We start from the raw sequence: 23,928 nt of genomic DNA on the forward strand, positions 1-23,928 counted from the left end.
TACAAATTGCATCCACAGCTTTGCTAAACCCAAGCTACCCCTCAATAGGAACTGCATCACCAGATCTTCCTGCAGAAGGAACTGCCAGCAACGGTTTTCATCACAGATGCTCAAGAAAAGGCACTCAACCTTTTCTTTCTAAACACATCAACCACCACTTTCTTCATCAATGCTCAGGAACAAAGACAGCAGCATGAGTGGCCTCAACATTAAATCTCCCTGGAATAGTAACAACTGGACAATGCTGCTGCCAATTAAAAGACTCAGCTAGAAACCTGTCCTAAAATTAGGCATTGCCAGTCAGGTATTTAAGTCTAAGCTTGGCATAATTGGATCCTTTTCTAGGGAAGACAGGCACCTGAAGAAGGTGACTCAGCTGACCTACATCGCACCAGCTGTCCCATGCATGCTGTTTTTCACTTTATCATCAGTGAGAATGATTTGGGTGCAGCCCACACTACCCAGTTTAGCCCTGGACAATCAACTTTTGGGCAATTTAAACTAGTATTAGTATTATAAGGATAGTATCGTATTTCGACATTTGGTAAAATTTAATTTCTAAAACTTAATTTCATTTTTTAATGGTAAAAAAATGTTTCTTTACCAGGCTAAATTAATGCTTATTAAGTAGCCAATATAATTACAGATACATCATAGGAGGTAACCTCTGCCAATCTGTTAATATATCTAATGGAAAGTATTCCTACAGTCCACCTGAGCAGGGATCTACTTTACTCAGCAAACAGACAGATGGGATAAATGAAGGGGAAAAGTGGACTAAGCTGTTAAACAGATTATGTTGGAAAGTCTGCTCTGTCTGGTTCTCTAATCTCTGGTAATCTCATTGGAGACACACACCCATCACCTGCTGCACACACACTGCTCTCGGTGGGGCCAAACTGGAGACTCTAATGAGGTTCCCTCACCATTTACAAAGTGCAGGTGAAACATTCAGTAAAGTTATCCACCCAGTCTTGGAGAAACTGGGAAACTGTGACTGTATCTGTGTCAAGAGTCAGTGACCCCTGTATTCACATTCTGTACACTGAATTCAGCACCTGGCAAAGGCAGCCACTGAACACACTGACAGTCAATGTTTGTAAACATCATGAAACATCAGCCTTCACAACAACCCTGTGTGCCAGGAGAGAGCTCTGGGGGCAATGAGGAGACTCAGGGGGAAAACCAGATCAGGGTACCCTGCCAGCCAGGTGTGAAGTATGTGTGCATCTGCCTCTTCTGTTTTCCACACAAAAGATGAAAGGAAATACGGGGCTGGGAAGTTCAGAACTGGAGAAGGTGATAGAAGGCAGAGGTGGCAGGGGAGCACAGTGTGTTTTCTAGGCTGAAGGCATATCACCAAACCTCCTTGTTTTTTCAGTGAAGAAAAAAATAATCTGGACAGAAATGTACCAGTCTAAACTAGAGAACCACACAAGTTCCTAATAGTTCTTTAAATTAAAAAATGTTTGTAATATAATAAGCTTTGCTGAAACATTAAATCATTATCTGATACTGCTTTGAAGTACATTGGTGAATTTCCATCTGTTAGCTACCCTGTGCAGATGAAAAGAACAAGTAGATGTGCAAACGTTGGGACAACCCTGAGGCATTCTTCCAGAAATCGAGAATTCTTCCTCCCTCAGTAACTTCAAAGCTTGACACAGAAATTTAAACCCAACACTTTCATTCAATGGGTACCAACTTGTCACAGACAGGATGACACTTCAAAAGTAACTATCAACTGCACAAAATCTAAATAAAAAATTGTTCCAAAGATGAATACAAGTTGGCCTGTTTAATTCAGCTTGATTAAAAGGTTCTTCTTAGTTTGGTTTTACTCTGTATATTACCCAGGTTAATAAGATGCAACAACAGCTCTTTTAAAAAGGGATGTCAATTATGGAAAACCCCTTTCCTTTTGTGTTGACTTCCTTCCTGTATTGTTTTATACACAGCAATTAAATAAACATCTATGAGAAAATAACAAAAAGCCTATTTCCAGTTACCAATTCATAACAGTTGTCTAATTTTGTCCAACAGAAATAAATCAATGTGATTGTTTTTTTGGATAAAAAGTACAATTGCTCACAATAAAATCCTAGATTAAACAGGTTCATTTTAGATATCAAAAAAGTCATACAACAGGGTATAAAACCCAGATGCCTTCACCAGTAGAAATATCAGAAGTACCTAATGAGGAAAAGCCTGCAAAGTCTGGGAGAAGCACTAAATGTCTGATTCTAGAGTCTCTCTTCCTTTTCCTAAGTGGGCTTAATAAGAGCAGTGTCTCAGGAAAGTTTCTGAGCTAATTACCATAATATTGTGTTACCACTTCAGAGCTCTGCAGACACTCACTTTGGAAGATATTCCTTTTTACAATTACAGGTTTAGTTCTGGTACTATCAAAGTTCTGCAAGAAGTACTGGATTCCATGGTGTTTTAAAATTAGAACCACTTTATTTTCCCACTTCTTGATGAACAATGACCTTTCACTAAATACCTTAAATGAGATTTCCTGCTAATTAACTACTTACACTGTGATTACCACCAGACTACAACATCTTCACAAAAAAAAAAAAAAAGCAGAGCAAAAACTTTTGAGATGTTAAATGGAAACAGTAACATAAGACATCAGTTTTATTGGTATGGCTTTGTTTACTATCTGAGTACGCCAAGGGAATTTAAATCTGAAAAAAAACCACAACTCAAAACAAACCACCCAACAACTAAACACATCCAGTGCACCTGTTTGGGGACTGTATGATCTGCTGTATTAACTGTTTGCTTCAATCTGTCCAGGTTCCAAAATGCCTGACTTGCGTGTCTTCAAAACACAAATTAACCATGTAATATGTACAAAACTCTCATTTTGTTAATATATGCTTATGCTCCAGATTTGAGGACTCCTAGAACCTTTACAATATGAAGATGAGGTAACATTTTGAAGAACATTTCTCCATTGAAGGTTACCTCAGGAACTGCAAGTCTCAGCTAGACTAAGGAGTCTAAATATTATTAATATCTAAAACACCTATTAATAGCTTAAATGCAGAGCTTAAATTGCACGGAATTCATCTTGTATCCAACTCAACTGTCTTGCAGTAAACAAGTTTACATCATTGATTGTATTACACATTGATTTTGTATTACCTTTTTTTTAAAAGAACAATCTCAGTTCTTCCCGTTTCCCAAAATAAATGGAAATGCTGAAATTTGAGACCCACTTGAAAATTCCTTTTCATAGAACAGCTACAAAAACTTCTTCAAGTATAAAGACCAGGGAGGAAACAATGAATGACTAAAACCAAAACACAGGTTTCCCATAAGTACTGCAAATTAATATTCTAATCATCACAAATAATTCTTTCTGCAGATCCACAAAGGCTCTCCTAAAAATAAAAACTATACACTTGGGGATTTTCTTACCCTGATAGTCCTCTTGTTCCTGCCGTTCATTGATATCCAAAGTGAGCTTTTTCATCCTCATTCTCTCCTCCTGTTCCGCTTGCTGTTGGTTCCAATGGTTTGCAGCAAGTTGGGAAGACATCGGTACATTTAGAATCTTAAACTGCAAATGAAAATAAGTTTTTAAGTGCCCATCAGAGAAAAAAAAACTAACCAATACAAAACAATCCAAAATACAGAAATGCTATGGTTATTTCTAGGTTATTTCAATGAGGCAGTTTCTACAGAAGTTTCTACTTTGAAGTGTGTTGCTGGTTTGTTTTGAACCTCTATTTCACAAAAAGCAGCAGAAGAAAATGCAAGACCCGCTTAAGACAGAGAATGCACAAAAAAGGCTGAGTCCAAAACCTATTACACACAGTATTCATGTGAACAAAACTGGTCTTGAGATAAAAGCACCACAGCTGGCTCAGAAAGCTGCATCTCCCTCTTCAGGTCTCTTCCTTCCAAAGAGATGAAGCCCCCTGAGCAGAATTTCTACTACTATCCCTTGTGATAACAGAGGAAAAACATTTCAAAGCATTTCAGACATTTCCTGGAATTCCTTGGACAGTACTTTTCTTTTTAAGAATGATTCTGGCTCCCCAGTGCCTCTTCTTAGTCTAGAGACAACCATGGTGTTTGATCTTTTCCTCCTCGCCATACCCAAATGTGCCCACCACATTCTGATTTAAACACCCATTATCTGACTTGCCAAAAGGCACACCAGGTAAACTTGACACTCCCACAGAAATACCCTCTCGCTGGAAATCCAGCTGGTAGTTTCAGGAAGATGTAGGGAAGGTGATTTCTTGTTCCCCAGACTCACAAAATCCAATTTGTTACTTCTACATATCTGGTTGTTTTTTTTTCAATGGAACAAAATCTTTGTTTCTTTCAGAACAAAGAAATAATTTTTAATCTTATTCACAACTGAAACAACAGTTCTCAGAACATCCTTAATGCTAAAGTTTGTAAACATTTAGAAAAATCTCATTTCCTCCTTCAACTCCTTGTCCATTACAAATAAGTATTTCTGTGCCATAACAAGGGTAATGCATTTAAGGATAATCACTCTCAATATTCCATTATCTACTCTGAATCTTGCTCCCTGTTACTCATCATGGGAGATCAATTTCCAAAGAAACAGAACAAAATTTCTAAGTGTTGTTTTCTGTTACAATGTCAAAAGCTACAGAGAGAGATATATTATCAAAGCCTCTGCTGAGAAGGTTTAGAGTAAAAGCAAAATCTTCACCACTTGTGGTTAGTATTTAATGCAGTAATCACTAAACTGTCTCAAGGTATCTCAGACAGTAATGCCCCACTAGCAGCAAAATGATGAGTGTGAGAAGACTCAGATGAAACACTTGAAAGTAAACTGTGTTCAAAACAGTTAAGACAGAAAAACTTGGGTAGAGTAAATCCCTAAACCCTACCAACTACAAGATGTATTGAGATGAGATCTTTTGGGGGGTGGGGGTGCAGGTAATAGCATATTATATTGAATATAAATATGAGCTGGTTATTAAGGTGTGCAGGGAAGAATAGAAATGAAAGTTGAAATTCCAAGAGCAAAGTAAGATCTGGTTACTTATTGCTGAGCAGGCTGTGCTGGTTCCCAGATATCATCAAATAAACTTTATGTAAACTACACAAATAACTAATCCATGTGCAGCATTTCATGATAAAAATCATTCCCCAGCTTCACCATTAAGTTCCTCATCCATTTTAATATGCCTTTTATATTTTCTCTGTTCTATGGATTTATCAGCTAAATAGGATTGGTGTTTTCAGACAGGATGCTTAAAGCAGAAAAAGAAAACTCAACTATAGAAGGGTGTAAATGAGAGAAACAGATACAGAAAAACAACAGCCTGGCAATTAACAAAACACCACTGAGTCACTATCTCAAGGCAATCAGCTTCCACCTGAGATCAAGTCACTGATGACAATTACTACAGGATATGATGATTACTGAGCAACTGAAACATTTCCGATTTGCAAATAGTGAACAGGTGTATCAAAAACATTAAATCTGTGAGATGGGGGCAGGAGAGAGGACTTAGCTTTTAAGATGTCAAACTGAAGGAAGATGAAAAATCATTATTCAGAAGACTACACTGCTGATTTTATAAAAATGCCATGAGATAAAGACATGAACATATAAACGAGATAAAAAATTTCACATTCAGGGGGAGGTTTGACCATTCCATGGATATTATCATTCTTTTATGGAGCCTTGCTAAAATCCTTCAATGGGAAGGAAATCTTTTGTCTTAGGTAGCAACCAAATTTCTTGACTTTCTTTTTAGTGTCTACATCTCATTTTAGTTCATACCTACCTGGCATAAAACTTCTTGGTTCAGAAATACCAAGTGGTATTAGATACAGCTCAGCTCTAATCCCTTATGATGCCAACATTATTTCCCCTTGATCCCTCATAGCTTGTGGATAAATCACAATGCCATCATCTTAATTTCAAATAACCATGTTAGGTTCTACTGCTACTAGTTTTCTAAGTTTTGAGGATAAAATATGGTGTCCATGTCACTATCAGCCTGCAATAACCATGAATTTGGATACATGCAGCTGATAAATACCAGTCAGTTGCTCTTGTATTACTCCAAAACAACTACTTGTCAATGCTGCAGTAAAATCTGAGTGGATACTGACATGTAACTGAGTATTTGGCAACTGGATCTCCACTACCAAATGTTACCCTGGGGAAGGAAGCATAGCACAATCCATTTTTCTAACATTTCTTGTTTCAGGAGCACCACTAACAAAGAACACAGAAAATCATTACTAGCAGAGCAAGCAAGTAGGCTGATCTCATTTATCACTCTGGTGACTGTGCAGATGAAGTTACTTACAGCCTCCCAGGTTGCTGCAAACTTCTTATGCCTGTTTTTAAAAGCTGAAGTTTACAGCTATAACTGATCAGTGAACTATGCATCTATCACTTCAAAACTCATTGCACATTTTGCTCATGCAGATTTAAAATAAAGCACCGTAAGAAGGAATAATTATTTTCCTTTCAACTCCACCTCTTCTTTCCTGCTTATTTTTCTATTAAAACTCTGTACTAAAACACATTTTTTTTCTGAATACAGAACTATGGACAAAGAAGCCTTTCATTAATTCAAGAGCTGAAGTAGTCTATAAAGCAACTGTTTTCTCCATTTCTAGAAACACTGAGAGGAGTTTTGGCAGGAAGAGCCTACTCCCAAAACCAAATATTGGGGGAGGAGCAGAGAAAACTCCTGAACAAGTTCTGCTTTCTTTCTAAGTCACATTTCTGCAATATTTTCCCCTTTACATGGAATATGAAGATCCCAAAATTCCTTGTAACTACAGATACTCCTAGTAAGTTATCCCGAAAAAACTAAACATTTCTTTAAAAAATTGAGCTCTCTTAAACCCCTTCTCAGACCAATGACCACAGTTAAAAATCTCCCACTCAGAGCTTTTGTAGAACTTTGTATACCATATTAAAGTTCCAGGAAAACAGAAAAAACACTTCCTACATGGATTTTTGAAATGCGTTTCATATGAAGGAAGAGAAGGAGCCTCCTTCAGGTTTATACCCAACAGCTACACTACTGTCACAATTTAGGTAACAAATGTAAAAACCAAGTAATGACATGGATCTAAACACTTGAAAGGCTCAGATATATGGCATGAAACAATACCTTGGGTATGCTTTCCATATAATTCATCGAATTATTCAACCAAAATGAAAAAGTTTCTTTAAAAGCCCTAAACCATGACAAGAAATATATGTGGAATATGTTAGGTAGAGATTTGTGTAGTGTGCATTTACTGAGCTAGGAAAATTCAAACATACACTGGAGAAAAGAGCCAAGACTAACATACAGCTTAGCTGTATGAAGTAAGGAGTTAGTTTGTTTTATCAACCTGATTCCATAAAAGTTTCTCCAAGAGATTCATTCACTCCATGCATTCTGAAATAGTCCCCTAACTGTGTCTTCAGGGATAATGACTTTTTTTCTTTTTGCAATTGAATAGATTCAGCCAAGTGGCAGTCACTTAGGAAATGGAATTTAGCAATGACCATGTATCTTCATTTGAAGCTGAAAGTGCTTTCAGGAAAAGCTGTAGAATCTTAAAGATTCTGGAATATTCCTTTTTGTTTCTCCTCCTTTCAATGTTCAGTGGCAGCCCACCAACCACATCTCTTCATCTTCCACAACAATATCTAAAATACATGCAAGACCACTGACCCACTGGTAGAATCACCAAATGTAAATAGAAACAGTATCATCTGACCATAGAATTTTTCTACATAATTTCGATTAACAACCAAGAATTCAGAGAAATTATATATGGTATTTTCCATGTGTCAATATGAAGTTGACTGCATCTGATTTTGAGAAATGGAAGAAATAAAAAAATTTTGTGTTACTTTTTTTGAAGAAAGCCTTTAATTATTTCAACAGTATCTATACCTTACCTGTTGTTTGTTGCCTTTTCGTGTTAACATGACAAATGGCATCGTGTCCCCAGACTCTGACTCTCCTTCCCCACTTCCAAGCGGGGGGCCCTTCTTCAGCTGACTTTTGAGATGCAGAGGAATAGCAACATCCAACTGATGCACTTTAACAGATTCACCACTCCGTTGCTATGAAAAAAGAGTGATTTCTTTAAACTATCAAATGCTGACACAGTCAGGCTGGCAACATTGATTTTCACAACTGAGAAAAGGTTTAACCTTCCAGGAAAATGAAGTAGTATATAAATATATTTATTAGGGTTATTATATTTTCCTTTTTTTTTCCTTGCTTGTAAAGAAGACAGTTACAAGGCAAAATCTTTGGGAAAGAAATCTGTGTGATGAGACACTCTTCAGAATGTACATTCTTAATTCAAGATTTTTTTGTAAATCTTATTAATATATTTATTATACAGGGCTTGCTATACTCAAAACTGAAATATTTACCAGATATGACTAAGAAAACAAAGTACTAAAAGCTTATGCAAATTTAAATGTATCTGCATTTTAAGCCTACTAAAACCTAATATAAAGTCAGAAGTGTTGCACAGTATCTGCTGCATTCATTATTCATTCTGTAAAATATATGTCAGTATGTCATGTATTCACTGGGCAAACAATACAATTAACAGCTATTTTACTAAAAGCCAAACAAGTCAACTGCAGAGAAGAGGCCAAAACAAAGAAAAAAAAAATCTTCACTCCTTTAGTACAGCAACCTAAGCATTAATCACTTATTTACTTTAAGAAAAAAATCAACTACAGTTAGCTGTACATTAAATTAAGAAAGTAATTATTTATACCTGAAGATTTTCCAGCATCATTTTATCCAAGGCCTGAATGAAGTCCTCATCCTCTGCACAAGGAACATGCTTCAGTCCTCCTCCTTTAATCATTACCTCCTATTTCAATGGAAAAACATTGTCCATTACATTAGTTTCAGAAACATGAATATTCAGTCTAGAAATAAGTGGAAAATATCCTTATTGTTTCTTTATCATACACAATCAAAAGGTTCATAGAACCAAATTGTTCAAGAAAGAAGTTTTCAGTCTTGATTATTTTCTTGAAAGGCTGATTTATGATTTATTTCCTGATTTATGGTCACTCATAACATTCTGACAGACTCATGCATGTGTGTGTGTGTGTGCAGGTGCACAGACACATTCAAGATATGGCAACAATAAAAGAAAATCTCTATCATTAACACACCTATTTTAACTCAATTTTCCATTATGGCCATAAAATTAGGTGGCATTTTCAAGACAAAGGCTACTCTTCCATTATTTGGAAAGCACAACGTGACAGCAAAAATGTCAGAAGCCAGCACCCCAACACATTGTTCAATAATGTCCATTATTTCCTTACTATGTAACTGCAATTCAGGCTCAACCAGATGGGTTCTTTAGCTGCAAATGTTACACTCTGTCAATCCCAAATTTGTATTGTAGGAATTTCACAACTCTTGACTTGTCTCCTTTTCTGTCTTGAGATCTAGTGGAGTGTAATTGGTTTACGTTGTTATATCCTATCAGATTGCTACTATTGTTGGCATTGCAAAACCATCATTTACACGGTATTTTCCAGTCTAGCTACCTGTGAAAGCTCAGAGTCATGTGAAAACATGTTGCAGTAAATTTGACAGCATAAAACTTTTCAAAAGGTAATAACCAAAGTTTGCAAATATGAAAATAAGCTATAAAATGTATTTGAAAGAGTAACAGGAAGCGTCCTTGCTGTATTTTCCCAGATATGTTATGAGCAGCACTGACAAAAAAGAGTAAAGAAAACCAAAGATGCAAATTCAATTCACTTATCTCCAGCTCAATACATACTGTATTCTCCTCATCGGTTTCATTTTCCTTATTGGAGTCTGTAAGATAATCGGTGTTTTCCTCCTCTTCTTCTTCACCCTCTTCTTCCTCATTGTCAGAGCCCTCCTGAAATATTCAATTTTAACTGCTGACTATTTTAAAACAAGAAGGACAGCTGGGTCCTCAAACATTTTCCTAAACTCTCATGCTGCTTAGTTGAGTCTTTGTAAATTTGCTTGGTTTGGTTTTTATTTAATGTTTCAGTCTGAACTCACTCAGCTTTATTACTAATTTCACAAATGTACAGCAGAAAACTGGGAGTAGTGTCTGATACACTCTGCCATTCAGAGGGAACAACTCAAGCTGAAGGAATGGACTGGCAAGAACTCATTAAGTTCAAAGAAAGGAGATACAAAAATCTCCCAAGGTACCTTCCCGACCCTGGTACTGTTTCTGATTCTGTTGACACCAATTTATGGGTGAAAATACAAAACCAGCCAAACTTCAGAACCTGAAATGCTGAGAGACATCTATTGAAAGAAAGCTTATTAGTAAATCAACCGGCCCAAGCAGATGGAGAAAAACTGTTCTCTGTTTCCTTGATGAACTCATTTTCTTGTAACAATACCATTATCATGTCAACTTTGCTGTGTCATAGTGACAAGTCAGAATTTCTACGTACTTGTGGGTTTTTTTATTGGCTCCACTATTTTTGATTGAAAATATTATTAGCACAGTAAACAAGGAAGGATTTTATGCTCCATAAATCTTTTATTTATTCATATTGCATAAGCATACCCCGAACACCTGTTATTTTTCCTAATGACTACTCTGACATTTAGTCAATACAAATGTTTCTACAACAGATAAAGAAAGTCATCTAAAAGTGAGGTTTTTTCATGCCAAAAGCTGAAGGTATTTTCTTGTTGAGAAGTAGCACATACCCTGAGCAAAGCTGTCAGGTTCAAGTTTCTGCCAAAATAAAGAATAAGCCTCAGACACTCAGTTTTCCACATACATGGAACTAGGATGGGAATATCCTCACAGTACTGACTCGGCTGTGCACACCCAAATTTCACCTGCTAACTCTGATTTAGAAGGGCTTCAGGAAATAATAAACAATCAAAATCACTACTTTTACATGGGGCAAGATAAATGATTAAGTTTACCTCTTCTTCTGGCTCATTTACTTCACTTTCATTTCCAGATTGTTCCTCTGTCTCTGCTCCACCTTCCTCCTCCTCTTCATCCTCCTCCAGATTCTCTCCTTCCGTAATGGAATCCTTGGAATCTTTGTCATTCACAATTCCTGAAATTTAGAAAAAAGAGAAAGATTTAGAACATTAGAACACATATAACCACTCAAGTTATATGTGGAAGGTCACTTCAAAAGTCCATTGTTACTGAGCACTAAAAATTGCCATTGGTCATAGTATTTGACTTCTGAATGAAACATTTCCTATATAGTTAACTTAGACACAATGAGTAATAATGTCCTGCCAGAAAAGGAGGAAAACATTAGAGAGAATGCTTAAAATCACCCAGAGAACAGAAGAAGCTGTTCAAACCGCCTCAAACCATCCTCAAACTAAATGTGGACCCTATTGAAACACGCTACAAAATCTGAGCACCAAACTACAGAGACTGCACGAAACCAGCAGAATCCAGAGACATGAAGCCCTGCAGTCTTTGCAGCAGTACTTCCCTCTACTGTCAATTAACAGTTTTGAAACAACAATTTTCTCAGCCTGTAATAAACCTTTACAACTCTCTCCTAATGCTCTGAGGCTGTACTTGAACCTATGAGGATGTAGGGGCCTGTATGAAATCTCTGGGAAAGCGAAGTCTCTTCCTCAAGCACTAGCTGGTGTGTTCATTCTCCTTGCAGACAGGTCTGACAATTCTTATACTGTGTGTTTAGTTCATCTCGCAGTTTCTCTTGCTGACCTGCTTGCCTTCTGTCCTTCAAGATGTTTTAGTTTACTCTGTGTGTAAAATATCAGACATAAATACCTCCTTTCCTTCAGTAAGGCATCCTTCAATCTAATACCATTATCTGTACCATTTCCACAGAAGTGAAAAGTTAGTTCTAGCGTTTTCCAGTGTTACAGTGTCCAGTTTAGTCTTAGACATATATTTTAATCAGAATGTTTTTAAGACTTGAGCATGGTTCTGATTCAGTAAAAAAATTAATCTGTTTTTAGAGAATGACCACTGCAATATATAAGTCATCCAATGCAAAACCCTCAAAATTCCCTCACACACTATTGTTCTCATACATTCTTTCTTTTTTCTTTTCTTAATTTATGGAGGCACTTCATCCTTCAGAGGATTGCTGATGTCAGACTTCTAAGCCACTAGTTTTTCTAGGAATTTACTGAGGAGTCAACAGTCACTATTCAGGCTGTCATTCCTCTTTTGACATTAGACCAACTGCACTTAGCATCAGCCATTACTGTAAAGTTTTGTGAAGCCCCTTTTATTTGTAGAAGGAAGTGCTGAGTACCTTTCAAAAGAAAGTTTATACAGTTTATATAACACATCGTATATTTCTTCTTGGTTGACATTTTGACAGCATGAAAACCGTGAGTTTAGATCACACCATACGGGAATTCTAATCTGCTTTTCAGTTACTATGTAGGGAATTTCAAGGCATGTAAATGAAATAAACAGCATATTTTAAAAAAAGTTCCTCCTAAAACAGAAGTTTCAACCTTTTATGTGGCTATTAGACATATTCATCCCACTGAATAAAAGAATTATTCTTAAAAATTGAATGTGTTCAAGTAGGTGAAGTGCTCTAATTAACACTTAAAAAGTGTAAAATTAAATTCAAAAACTTTTAATGAACATGCTTGTTTTCAAATAAAAATGGAATATTAGAAAACAACTTCATTTAAGAAGTAATGAGCACAGTAGTATCCAACATTTTCTAAGAATGGATATGTACAAGAGATTTAAAGGTTAATATGATGATATCAGTATATTTTCAACTGACCTGCGCTGCCAGCCCAACTGTTTTCTCCTGAAATTAGTGTGATTCCTACATTTTTCTGATTAAATTAAGGATTTTTTTCCTCATCACTTGCACCATATGATTCCATAAAGTAATTCCATAAAAGTAATACACACACACACACATACACTTCTGCTCCCCAAATACTATTATATTAAGAGTATTCATATTGAATATTTTTTACAACATCTATTTACTTTAGAGTTATAGAGATTCTGTATGGTATCTATGATGATTAGAAAAAAACATGCAAAAAAGTTACAAAAATATTTCTATCATGAGAATAAATAATCGTAACAATAACAGCATTTACCTATTACCATCATAAAGAGACAATTTTAAAAACTACAGGAATTGTCAAAAATACCTAACTTCCCTTGCACATTTTCTTACCCAATTTTATTAAGAATTCTCGTTCCAAGTCTTGCACCTGTCTGACAGCTTCTTCCAGAGAATTGCAGAGCTTTATCTTTGGTCTCAGCAGTTCCAGTGTATCACTGATCATATAGTCTATGTCTATAGGAAAAGGGTGGTCCTTTGTCCAAACATCCAGACTTTTTTTCCACCACACATAGCGCTAGAATACCAAATATTAAAATCAATTATATGCACAGTGATGTTTAGAAACCATTAAAGTTATGAAGTTTTAAATGCCATATTTGTACAGTAAAAAATACAAAAGCTTTCATGTCACTACTCTCCTATTTCATACAACTATTAGATATTTTGATATCGCTAAAACTTGTTTGATAATACTGGACATCACAAACATTAAGAATCATAACTACTGTTAAAAGTATGAAAACAGAACAAAAAAGCCCTGACAAGAAAGTGCCTTCTCAGAGTAAACAACTTCTACAAGAGATGACCATTTAACAACCAGCCAGCTTTCAATTCCTTCCCCCAAATATTTTCAAGAAAATTAATTTCTCCAGAGGCATATTATGGGAATGGGGGGAAACATCATAAAAAAAAAATCTTTAGACTGCGGCCAGCTTCAAATGCCTTATCCAGTTTGCTTTACAACAAATTCACATATACCTCTTACAGTGGCATTGTAAAAAATAAATGCCAATTTTAACTGAATCTAACAGTAGAACTTGAGACCTAAGGTGCTGCAAACACTGCACCTGAAACTGAAACAGAATCTCACTTAAAAGATGACAAGCTTAAGAGGAAGGCTTACTGAAATTATTAGGTGTAACAAAAATACAATAATGTCTTCTCTGAAACATTTATTTTTTAATTGAAAAATCAGACCATATAATACTGTGAGCAGCCTGGTCTAGTGGGAGGTGTCCCTGCCCATGGCAGGGGGTTTGAACAAGGTGATCCTTGAGGTCCCTTCCAACCCAAACCATTCTGAAGTTCTATTCTTCAAAACATTATTTTACACCTTGCATGCAGATGAGTGATTTGTATCTCAAAGGTCTGAAATAAGTTATCACCTTAATTTTAATTTTTTAATACCCTTGTTTTAGTATAAATTATAGAGAAAAGAAAAAAAATAAATTAAATGCAGTAAGTTTTAGCATGAATTCCATAGTCTGAAATTCCTCATTTCAGTGTTTAAACACTCATTATGAAACCTCTTCCCCACCTTCATTACATTTATTGAGTCAGAACGTCCTTTGCTGCAGCTTATGCCCATTACCTCTCATCCTTCCACTGTGCATGCCTTAGAAGTATCTGACTCCTCTTTCTCTACAAAAATCATTAGCTGAAGACAGCAGTCTAAATCTTCTCTTCTTCAAGTTCAGCAAACCCCAACATGAGCACCAAGCGCCTCAAATCATTTTGGCATAACTCAACATAACATATCACTTGAAACGAAAACTGCTACCAGACAGACAAGATTCTACAAATTACAGTGCCAGAGAACAAGGAGATAAATATGTACCAGACCAACTTATATTAGCTTGTTAAAGAACTTTACAGAGCTATGTAAAAATTAGAATACCTGAAAATATACAAGGAAGCAATCAAGTTTTCGCTTGCTGGATCCTCTATCAAAATACTGCCCACAGGTATCGAGGATAGTACAGACGAGTCTGATTCTGAACAGATGTTCTGGAGGGTCCAGTGGACTAGGACTGCCATCAGGGTTCACACCAAATGAGGTGAAGGAATACAGAGTTCTAAATATTACAGCTGACTCTACCATTCGATAGTTGTAAAGCTCCCCCAAAAACTTGGCACTGCTGATCCGCCGTTGGTTGAACTTTGGTTGATTAACCTTTATCAAAAAAGAACAAGAAAATTCACTGTATCATGCAGAAACAGACCAACCAACTCAACCAACCTTTTACAAAGGAAAAATTGCATTAAAAAGTTGACAGAATTTCTTATAATAAAAGATGATTATTTACGGCTACACACATTACATGAAAGTAAACATTAAATATGAAAGCTGGTCAGCTAGTATTTAAGTTCCAATACATTTAGCATACACTCTATCTTAAATCTATGATGACTTTTCATCACCCAGAGAATTCTTGTAATTATAACAGCTTGTAAAATATGGACTGATCTCCAAAGTTACTTGAAGTTGTGTAAATCTGTCTACACTGTCAAAGAAATTCTGTGGCCTTACTAAGATAAGGGAGGCAAAACGATTGTCTTAAGAAATGTTGTCAGTTTGGTTTTGTTTGGGTATTTTTTTGGTACAATTATTCTATTAATTTAAATAAACCTATACAAAGCAAATAAGTGAGGTAGAAAAGTCATCAGACTAAAAAAAGAGAATCCAAGGATTCCTTCCTTTAAGCACAACTGTTTTAGTTTTCCTTTCAACGTAAGTAGATTGAGTATAGCTTAGCAAGAATACTGATTGCTTACCTCCATTCCTAGTCGAATATCCTCTAGCACTCCATCCACAACATGAATTCCAACATCTTCCTGGTAAAGGACCAACCCTGCTAAGAGGTTGGCTACACAGTGAATACTATTATATTTCACATTCCAGATGTTGATCATACAGCATATAACATAGTCCTTAACTTCTGCATCCTGCCAAGGCAGCTTGCGCATCTGTCTCAGGACCTAAACCAAATTTTAAGACAAGCTTCACATTTTAGCAGGTAAAATATCAAGATGCTCCCTGTCATCCCCCTTCTCTTCTGGTTGGGATGAAATCCCTGTAAGCACCTGCAAACAACCTCTTTCTCCCCCTCCAGGCATCCTCCAGACCTGCAGTGGCTATGGCAGACTTTATGTACATAACCCAACTGCTGTCCTTAAGCTACTGATCAAGCTGTCCAAGGCTATTCCACAATTTACTTGATCTTAAGAGTCTGTATTTAACTGAAGCCTTTTGTCCCTAACTCTCCCAACACAATGTACAGAACACAATTATTCTCATCCCACTCTCCCTTTGTTCACCATTTGATACTGTTGAGAACACAGGTCCACAACTGGGGCTTCTATGTATTCCAATAAAAGAAATTAAACCACTTTATTAATGTATACAAAAATGATCCCTCTTCCTTGCAACTGAAAAAACCATAGCTCTCCCCAAACCTTTTCCAAAGCTACCACTACACCAGTTTCAGTAAAAAGTGTATTAAAGATTTTCAAATTATTTACCTTTTCTGTGGTGACCTTGGAGAGATCCTTGTAAAGAAGCTTACGGATATATTCTTGCAAAGGAGGACGTTTTTTCTTCACAGTTTTTTCAGCTGGAGGGGGATTACAGTAGTAATAGGCATTTTCTACCATTGTAACATAGCGTGCATCAAGATGCATTGCTTGTTTTTTCCTCATCATTTGTTCCTGGAAACAAATGCAAATGATCAGTCAGAGATGCTGACATACCACATTTTCAAGCCAAAGGCTTTTAGAGCTACATTTGGGATATGGTAAATATGAAAGGTTGCAGAAAATTAAGTTAAAAACTTGGGTAGAGAGAAAAAAAGACAAAGTACATATATATGGTTCTGTGTTGCTCTTTCCATGGTCATTTTTCTTTATGATCCCTATTATTATAATGATTCACCTGTGGTAAAAAAGGTTTCAGAAAAGTTTTTAAGATTTAACTCAAAATCTTAATGCTACTGTTCAGATAAATGGTTTACAATGGTTTATGTTATTATATTTATATATTATTTATATTATATATAATTGATAAGATAATGGTTTACTAGGAACTCTGTTTAAACATTATTTAACTAGCATTTATTTAATTAAAGTAACTGAAATAATTGTGTCTTGGCACAAACACAGTGAATTATAAGACTAGCAATCTACTTTTTACATCTGCATGCAACTCCAGAGAGTTTTTGATGGTTTCATATGAATTTCCAAAGGTTTAGACAACAGAATTTTCCTTATTCCATGCTCCATTACTGCTGTTTACCCAAGCAGAAAAGAAAACTGCAAGAAAAAACATATCTACCATAAAGAAATGCTTCAGGAAAAATCAAACAAATAAGAGCACTAATTACTGTGCTTAATTTTCAGGATTGTCCCGATTTTCCTCACTTAATACAATCTTTTCTCCATACTTCAACTTAGATATGTAAGTTAAGGTTTATTTTGTGGGGTTTAAAAATTTCTTTTATCTAAAAAATTCTGTACAAGAATAAAAATAGCATTTCTAAGTTGCTTTTTTTTACAGTTGAGGATGAGCTTAATTCCATTATTAAATGCTTTTCAGTATGCATCTGTGTAATTATACATATATAGGTATAATTCTGTAAGTGATCCTATATATTCTAAATCACTCTGTGGTGGTTCACCAGGAAACTGGATCTCTGTAAACTTTATTTTCTGCTAGAAGTTGGCTACACAGTAATTTACAACTTCAAACAGACAAAAAAAATTAATATGTATGTACTGTTTCATCCCTACACACAAATGTCAGTATAACCATTCATGCAGGCCAGTAAAGCAACCAAGAGTTTAAACCTCCCTTGATTATTGGTGAGAAAGCACTATTTTTCATGCTGGTGGCCTTTCCACTTAACCTGAATAATTTAAAATTTCTTTTACATGGCAGACATTTCAGTTCAACTGAAATACCAATGTACTCAAACAGCTCCTTAACCCTGAGTTTCAGCTGCTAATTCAATGAGGAAGAGTAGCTTTGTGTAACATAGTAACCCAACTAATAATGTAAGTTTCCTCCTGGATTTTAGTCATCTATCACCAGGAAGGTCTCCATCTGACATCAACCCTAAGGCATTTCATTCTTAACCTTTTCCACAACACAAATGGTCTTTCCTTTGATTCCCTGTGAGACTCTCCCTTTCCAAATGGGAAATTTCTGTCAGTAGCAGCACATTTTCCTACAGTCACCTAACAGATGCACAGCACTTAACAACTGAGTACATAAATTGTTTTCTGTGGGGAAAAAATACTTAGAGTAGAAAATTCCCAAACTTTACCATGTCATATATCTTAATGCTACCTTTGAAAATTTTTCACCTTTTCTAGATAGATCAAAATACACCTTTGCTGCCTTAAAGGCATTTATCACGCTACACTATAAACTGTAAAATGAAGTGGGTCAAAGTGAAGCAGAACAGAGAAAATGGCAGAAGGGCTTGCAAATGACATTTAAAAATCCCTAAATCTACGTAATTTGTGTATTTTCCTGTTATAAAAAGTTGTACATTATACTGTAAATAATAGTTTATAATTAAAATGGTTCTTCCCAGAAAAAACAATAAAAACTATCTGAAGGCTCAACATCACTGTAATTTATTTGGTTTTGAGCAGTCCTGAGTGTGTGTTCTAACTTAAGTAGATTGTATTAGTCTTAATCTCTACTTATTAAAAATCTTCAGCATTTCAAGAAACCTTTTCAGTCCCTTTTCAGCTAAGGCATCAGACAGTCAGACTGGAATGAGAAATCATAACACTACACTGTTTGTAGTAACAAAAACCTTGAGGCATTTCAGAAGAAAAAAAGTAAGACCTGCAGTCCAAAGTGCTTTAAACTCATCAGCTAATTTGGATCCCCGTTCTACTAGGCTAAAATGAAGAAATAAACAGGTAAAGCATTACATTTGAAGATGAGGTTTCTGTTTTTCCTTCAATAAAAACAAACCACAAACAACATTAAAGTAGCCTTGTTAAAATATTAAAACTGTTTGGGTTTTTGGTGAATAGCAAAATCTTTCTGCACATAGCATATACTGCAGAAGCATTTCAAAAGAAAATCTGGTGATGAACACTAGGGAAAAAAAAATAAAAAAAAAAAAGGAAGATGTTACTAACCAAAACCTAAGCATCATGAGAATTCCAATTTCAGAAAGCATTTCAGCATGACTGACATTTAAACAACAGATTACAGCAAGACACTGAAACTGTTCAGCTCCTCCTTCCCTTTAATACCTTCACTGCTCTGCCCTGCTACTTGTTCCAACAGTTCAAAATGGAATTTTTTTATTTCCTGGAAGCAACTTACTGTTATAGTGAATTAACACAGTTCTACATGAATTGCATTTACTTTGCCACAGCCTCTGCCTGTACAAACAACATCTGCCGCAGTTTCAACACCACCAGTAAAAAGCAGTCACATCAAGAAGGAAGCTGCCATGTAGCTTAAGTTCTGTAAATTTATCAACACAAGTGATCTGGCCCTAAAGCTTAAGACAATTGTCTAAATTAAATGATTAAAAATGCATTAGGAAGCTTTTAATACCAGAATTTCAAATATTCTTTCAGCAAGGCCACAACAGTATAATACAAGAATTTGGCATTTTAACTTGACTATGCTACAGAAATCAAGATGATATTGATCTTCCTTTCAAATCTCCAATTTGAAAAATACAATTCCAGCAATTCATTTATCAACTGATCAATCCTAAAGCAAATCTAGTTTTACATCAGTATTTTAAATTACATAAAGGACATTGAATTTGAAAGATTTGCCAAGAGGACCATTACTAGAAATAAACACTGCCCTAATAAAAGAAGAATCTTTAAATAATTTGCAAAACATGAAGTAGTTCCACAAAATCAGGATATGATCACTAAATGGTTCTCTAGAATCAGTAACTTAGTGCCTCTAAATTTGCGATGCTCTTATAGAACACTTTACTTCTCAATAAGTAATTTTTCCTTAATTACTTTTTAAATCCATTCTTAACTATGACTTTCTTCTACACCAGGACAAAGCAACATTGTCTTTAATAGGAGACACATGGCCTGTTTGGAATCTTATTACAAAATACATCATTAGCAGTAAAGATTAGGACCAATAATTATTTAGAGGATCAACAGGCCTTAATTCTACCCAAAAGAGTATATCAGCTTTACAATCATTTAGATTTTTACCGTAAGATTGTTATCAGCTTGCTTGAGGAGAAATTTTTTCCACAGTTCACACTAACTTGTGTGGACCATAAGACTATGATCCAATTTGTATAAGACTATTTAAGTCAAAATTAATCTCTGTAGGCTTTTTATAGGATTGTTAGAAGATGCAGCTATTAAGATGAATGCAGAATACAAATCTATTTATCCTATTTTACATCTTAATAAATATATTCCAAACCTACTTGCCATCTTCCACCTTCTCCTGGTTCCTCAATGCATAAGAAAAGACTACTTATCCAAAACCTTGTGAGGCTCTAAGCTACAGTGATTCAGTGTTTGTGGTTTGTCTTGCACTTCACAGTTAAGCCATGTTTAGCATTCATCCAGCAGACTCCAGCAATCCAGCTAACAGTCAGTATTTTTGTAGTGCACAACACCAAAAGCAGTCAGTTACAAAACCCAGCTCTGGTAAGTATTTAATTTTTCCTCACTTCTAAAATTTTTATTGACTACCAAAAAGTGGTAGCAATGAGGAAATGTCTTTTAAACATAATGGAACAGGGTTTTCAAGGGAAAATTACTTGATTATGGAAAGGAAGATATTGCACAATACAACACATCAGCTGGCAAACTTTAGAAAATTGAGATTTAAACCTTTCAAGATACAAAGTACGCTGCTACAAAAAACAAGAGCCAAGGAACTTGCAGTTAATTTGCCCATCTCTTTCCTCTCATGACTGTACCACCTCAACAGATGTTCTGACATTCAAAGAAGCTCAGAAAAAAACCCAGCATTTTGTGGAAAAGAAATCATACAACAGTATACCAAAGTATGCAACTGCTTCTCCATTAACTAGAGCACGAGAAGAGAGACTACTGGTTTAAGAAAAGGTGAATCTATCTTTGAAGGTCTTCTTCAACCATGTCTGATTCAGGCTCTTGCCTTGGACACAGAGTTTTTGGATTGTCTCCCAAGTCAGAAAATATATTATTCAGCTCTTTTTATTTTTTATTCAGCTCTTTTTATTTTTAAGTCCTTGCCAGTACTTCTCCAGACTGACAGACTGCAATTCTAATCTTATTTCCCAATCTCTACTTCTAAAACTGCTTCTCTTAGTGTCTTCATAAACTTTTCTTTTCACATTTACAACTCCAGATCATTATACAGCGCACAGAAACCATCTCTTGCACAAATGTCTTCACTTCCAATTGAAATCATGTCTGGTTCAATTTACTACTATTTTTCTCCCAAACACTATTTCAGGCATGTTCAAGCACAGCTGCAATATTCTTGCAACCTCATCCTCTGGGGTTGCCCTGTCTCTGAATACTAGTAGTGCAAAAGCAATAGCTTTTTTACTTCAGAAATCAGATTCTTTTTTTTACATGTTTTTTCAAGTCATGAAGAGGTTTTTAGGTCAACTGGAGTTCTCAAGAATAGTTTCAAAAAGAATTGCCTTAAGTCAGGACATGACACCTCCCCCATAAGAAAGCAAGTTTTCTCTTACCAAAAGAACGCTGGTTCTTAAGTGAGATTCTGGTGATCTGAAGAGGAATCTTCCACAGGTTTCCAGCAAGGTACAAGCCATTTCAATATGATGATGAGAGAAGTCTGACAGAAGCATCTGGTATGTATTTATACAAAAGTACAGCTTGTTAAACATCTTTTTCAGCTCCTGAAAACATTAAGTTATATCTACCGGACTGAAAACTATGCTAGTGTTCTAAATTCTTTACGGAATAAATGCAAATGGATCTCACTGATCAGATGTGAGGATTGGCAAGGCCCTGGCACAGGCTGCCCAGAGAATCTGGATGCCCAATCCCTGGAAGTGTTCAATGCCTGGTTGGATGGAGCTCTGAGCAACCAGGTCTAGGAGGAAGACAGGGGGTTGGAACCAGATGATCTTTAAGGTCCCATCCAACCCAAACCATTCTACGAATATTCAAAAGATTAATCTCATTTTAAAACTCTTATAAGAATAGTCTATAGACCCCAAATTTAGGCTTCAGAAGAACAGGATGTTTTGAAAGACCGGCATAAAAACTCCACCCAAGCTACCCAATACTGCACAAGGACACAGTAACCTCAGCACACCAAACAGCACTGTTATAAGTTAAGCAATAACTACAATTAATACAACATTGCATTTTACAGACAAGAGAAGTGAAATGATGAGTGATTATGATTTCTTTAGGAATTCAGTTTGATATCTAACAAGTCAATGAATAGGAACTATTCACACAGAAAGTGATGTTAAGCTGTGAGTCTCAAGCATCTTTTATCCAAGGCACTTTTATTTTTTAAAACCTATTTTTAATTTGGGACTTGACATCAAGGTTTGAATGTTTATCAGCATGCAAATGAGATGATGTGCCTAGAGATCAATGCTTTCCAGAGATGTTTTGTTCCTCAACAAACAAAAGCACCTGCTAAAATGGCATAAAAGCCACACCTTGCATTGCATCACTGAAATGCTTTTTGCCTCCAGTCCCTCTCCCTTACTGTTATTGTCTCCACAAAAACATCAATTGAAATCAACATAATGGAAGTTTTGCAATGTACAGCAGATTAATAAGTACCAATGTCTGCCATACTTAAAAAGAAAATGATGAGCAGTTTGGTTATGTCCAAATGTAGAAGTTTAATATGTTCCTCCCATTAGAAGATGTAAAACATTCTAACCTCTATAGCAGCTATAAAAGTCTCCTCATACACAGCAGCCAAAGACACCAGGGTTTAAAACATTCCATGAAATGAATTCAGGTAACATTAGCAGCAGGTAAGTGAAGGGGAATAGGATGGGGACACATTCTCAGCATACACAGGAGTACAGGACTATCACAACACCAACCTTTAAACAGTGGAGAGTATCATTTTTGGAGAACATCTTAAACTTGGTAAGCTCACCAATAAATCTCACAGTTTTATTCTTTGTTTCAATGTTGATCTGGTCCTTTTTTCTTACCTAAAAAAGAACAAAAAAATTGATTGTAGACCCTCAAAAATACCAAATTCTTCTAAATTACTTTTATCTGAACACACACAAAATTCCCTTGGGAATTCAGCAGTGTTTGGTATCAGCTTGGTTCCTCAAGCTCCACCTTGACTTCTCACTGGGTTTCCTAAAACTCTCCTTACAACCTTGTTTCTTCAGATTTTCTGTTCTTCTCCCCATCTCCCCACCCCCCAAAACAATTAACTCCTCTAACATACCTACAGCCATAGATCTTCCTCCTTTACCACAGTGAAGCAGTGATAAAATATTTTAGATTCTGTATTTTCAGAATCAGTAAGAAGTCTCTACGTGAATAGGGCCACTTGTACTGTCCTCAAAGAAATATTAAACATTGATGGCTTTTTCAAGTCAGATTTAGTAATGTGCAGACTTTTAGAATTACTGACATTCAGCAAAATTTAGGAACAAAACACAAATATATATCTACATCTAAACATAATCCGCAAAACAGAAAACTGTATTTCCCCAACAGAAAGAGGTTTTTCTGATAAAGTTAACATAGTTAAGATTCAAGTAAGTCTGAGCAATTTATACACATTTCTCATGTCAATATTAGAAAAAAATTTGAAACCTGTGCCACAGAACTCAGAAAATAGTGAGGGAATCATCACTGTGCACCACAATAATTTTGATTACAACACTTGAAGTGAAGGAAACAACACAGAAAAGTACATTTATGTGGAAAATTTTGATAGATGAAAATTGTAAAATCTAATTTGAATTAAATACTGTATGATAATAGTGATCACTACAATAGTAGCCTTGTAGTGGGAAATGCTAGAATAGGTCAGGTCTCATTTTAAAAGCAAGCTACTAATTTACAGAAAATTCTTAACACAGATGAAGCAGAGT

At 35.7% G+C, this 23,928-nt stretch overlaps 1 protein-coding gene across 1 annotated transcript in view; it reads right to left on the reverse strand.

The window, feature by feature from the left end:
• LOC131593121 (regulator of nonsense transcripts 2) overlaps positions 1-23,928 on the reverse strand; it is a 52,639-nt gene that overhangs the window by 6,677 nt on the left and 22,034 nt on the right. Inside the window, exons 10-20 of the mRNA XM_058865361.1 lie at positions 22,912-23,025; positions 21,565-21,681; positions 16,379-16,564; positions 15,632-15,835; positions 14,754-15,029; positions 13,187-13,370; positions 10,947-11,086; positions 9,799-9,903; positions 8,767-8,865; positions 7,925-8,092; positions 3,430-3,571 (exon numbers count right to left, since the gene is read on the reverse strand). Of these exons, the coding sequence (XP_058721344.1) occupies positions 3,430-3,571; positions 7,925-8,092; positions 8,767-8,865; positions 9,799-9,903; positions 10,947-11,086; positions 13,187-13,370; positions 14,754-15,029; positions 15,632-15,835; positions 16,379-16,564; positions 21,565-21,681; positions 22,912-23,025 (1,735 nt within the window). The remainder of the gene's footprint in view (positions 1-3,429; positions 3,572-7,924; positions 8,093-8,766; positions 8,866-9,798; positions 9,904-10,946; positions 11,087-13,186; positions 13,371-14,753; positions 15,030-15,631; positions 15,836-16,378; positions 16,565-21,564; positions 21,682-22,911; positions 23,026-23,928) is intronic.

This window comes from Poecile atricapillus, chromosome Z, assembly GCF_030490865.1.
Source record: "Poecile atricapillus isolate bPoeAtr1 chromosome Z, bPoeAtr1.hap1, whole genome shotgun sequence".
Taxonomy (NCBI): Eukaryota; Metazoa; Chordata; class Aves; order Passeriformes; family Paridae; genus Poecile; species Poecile atricapillus.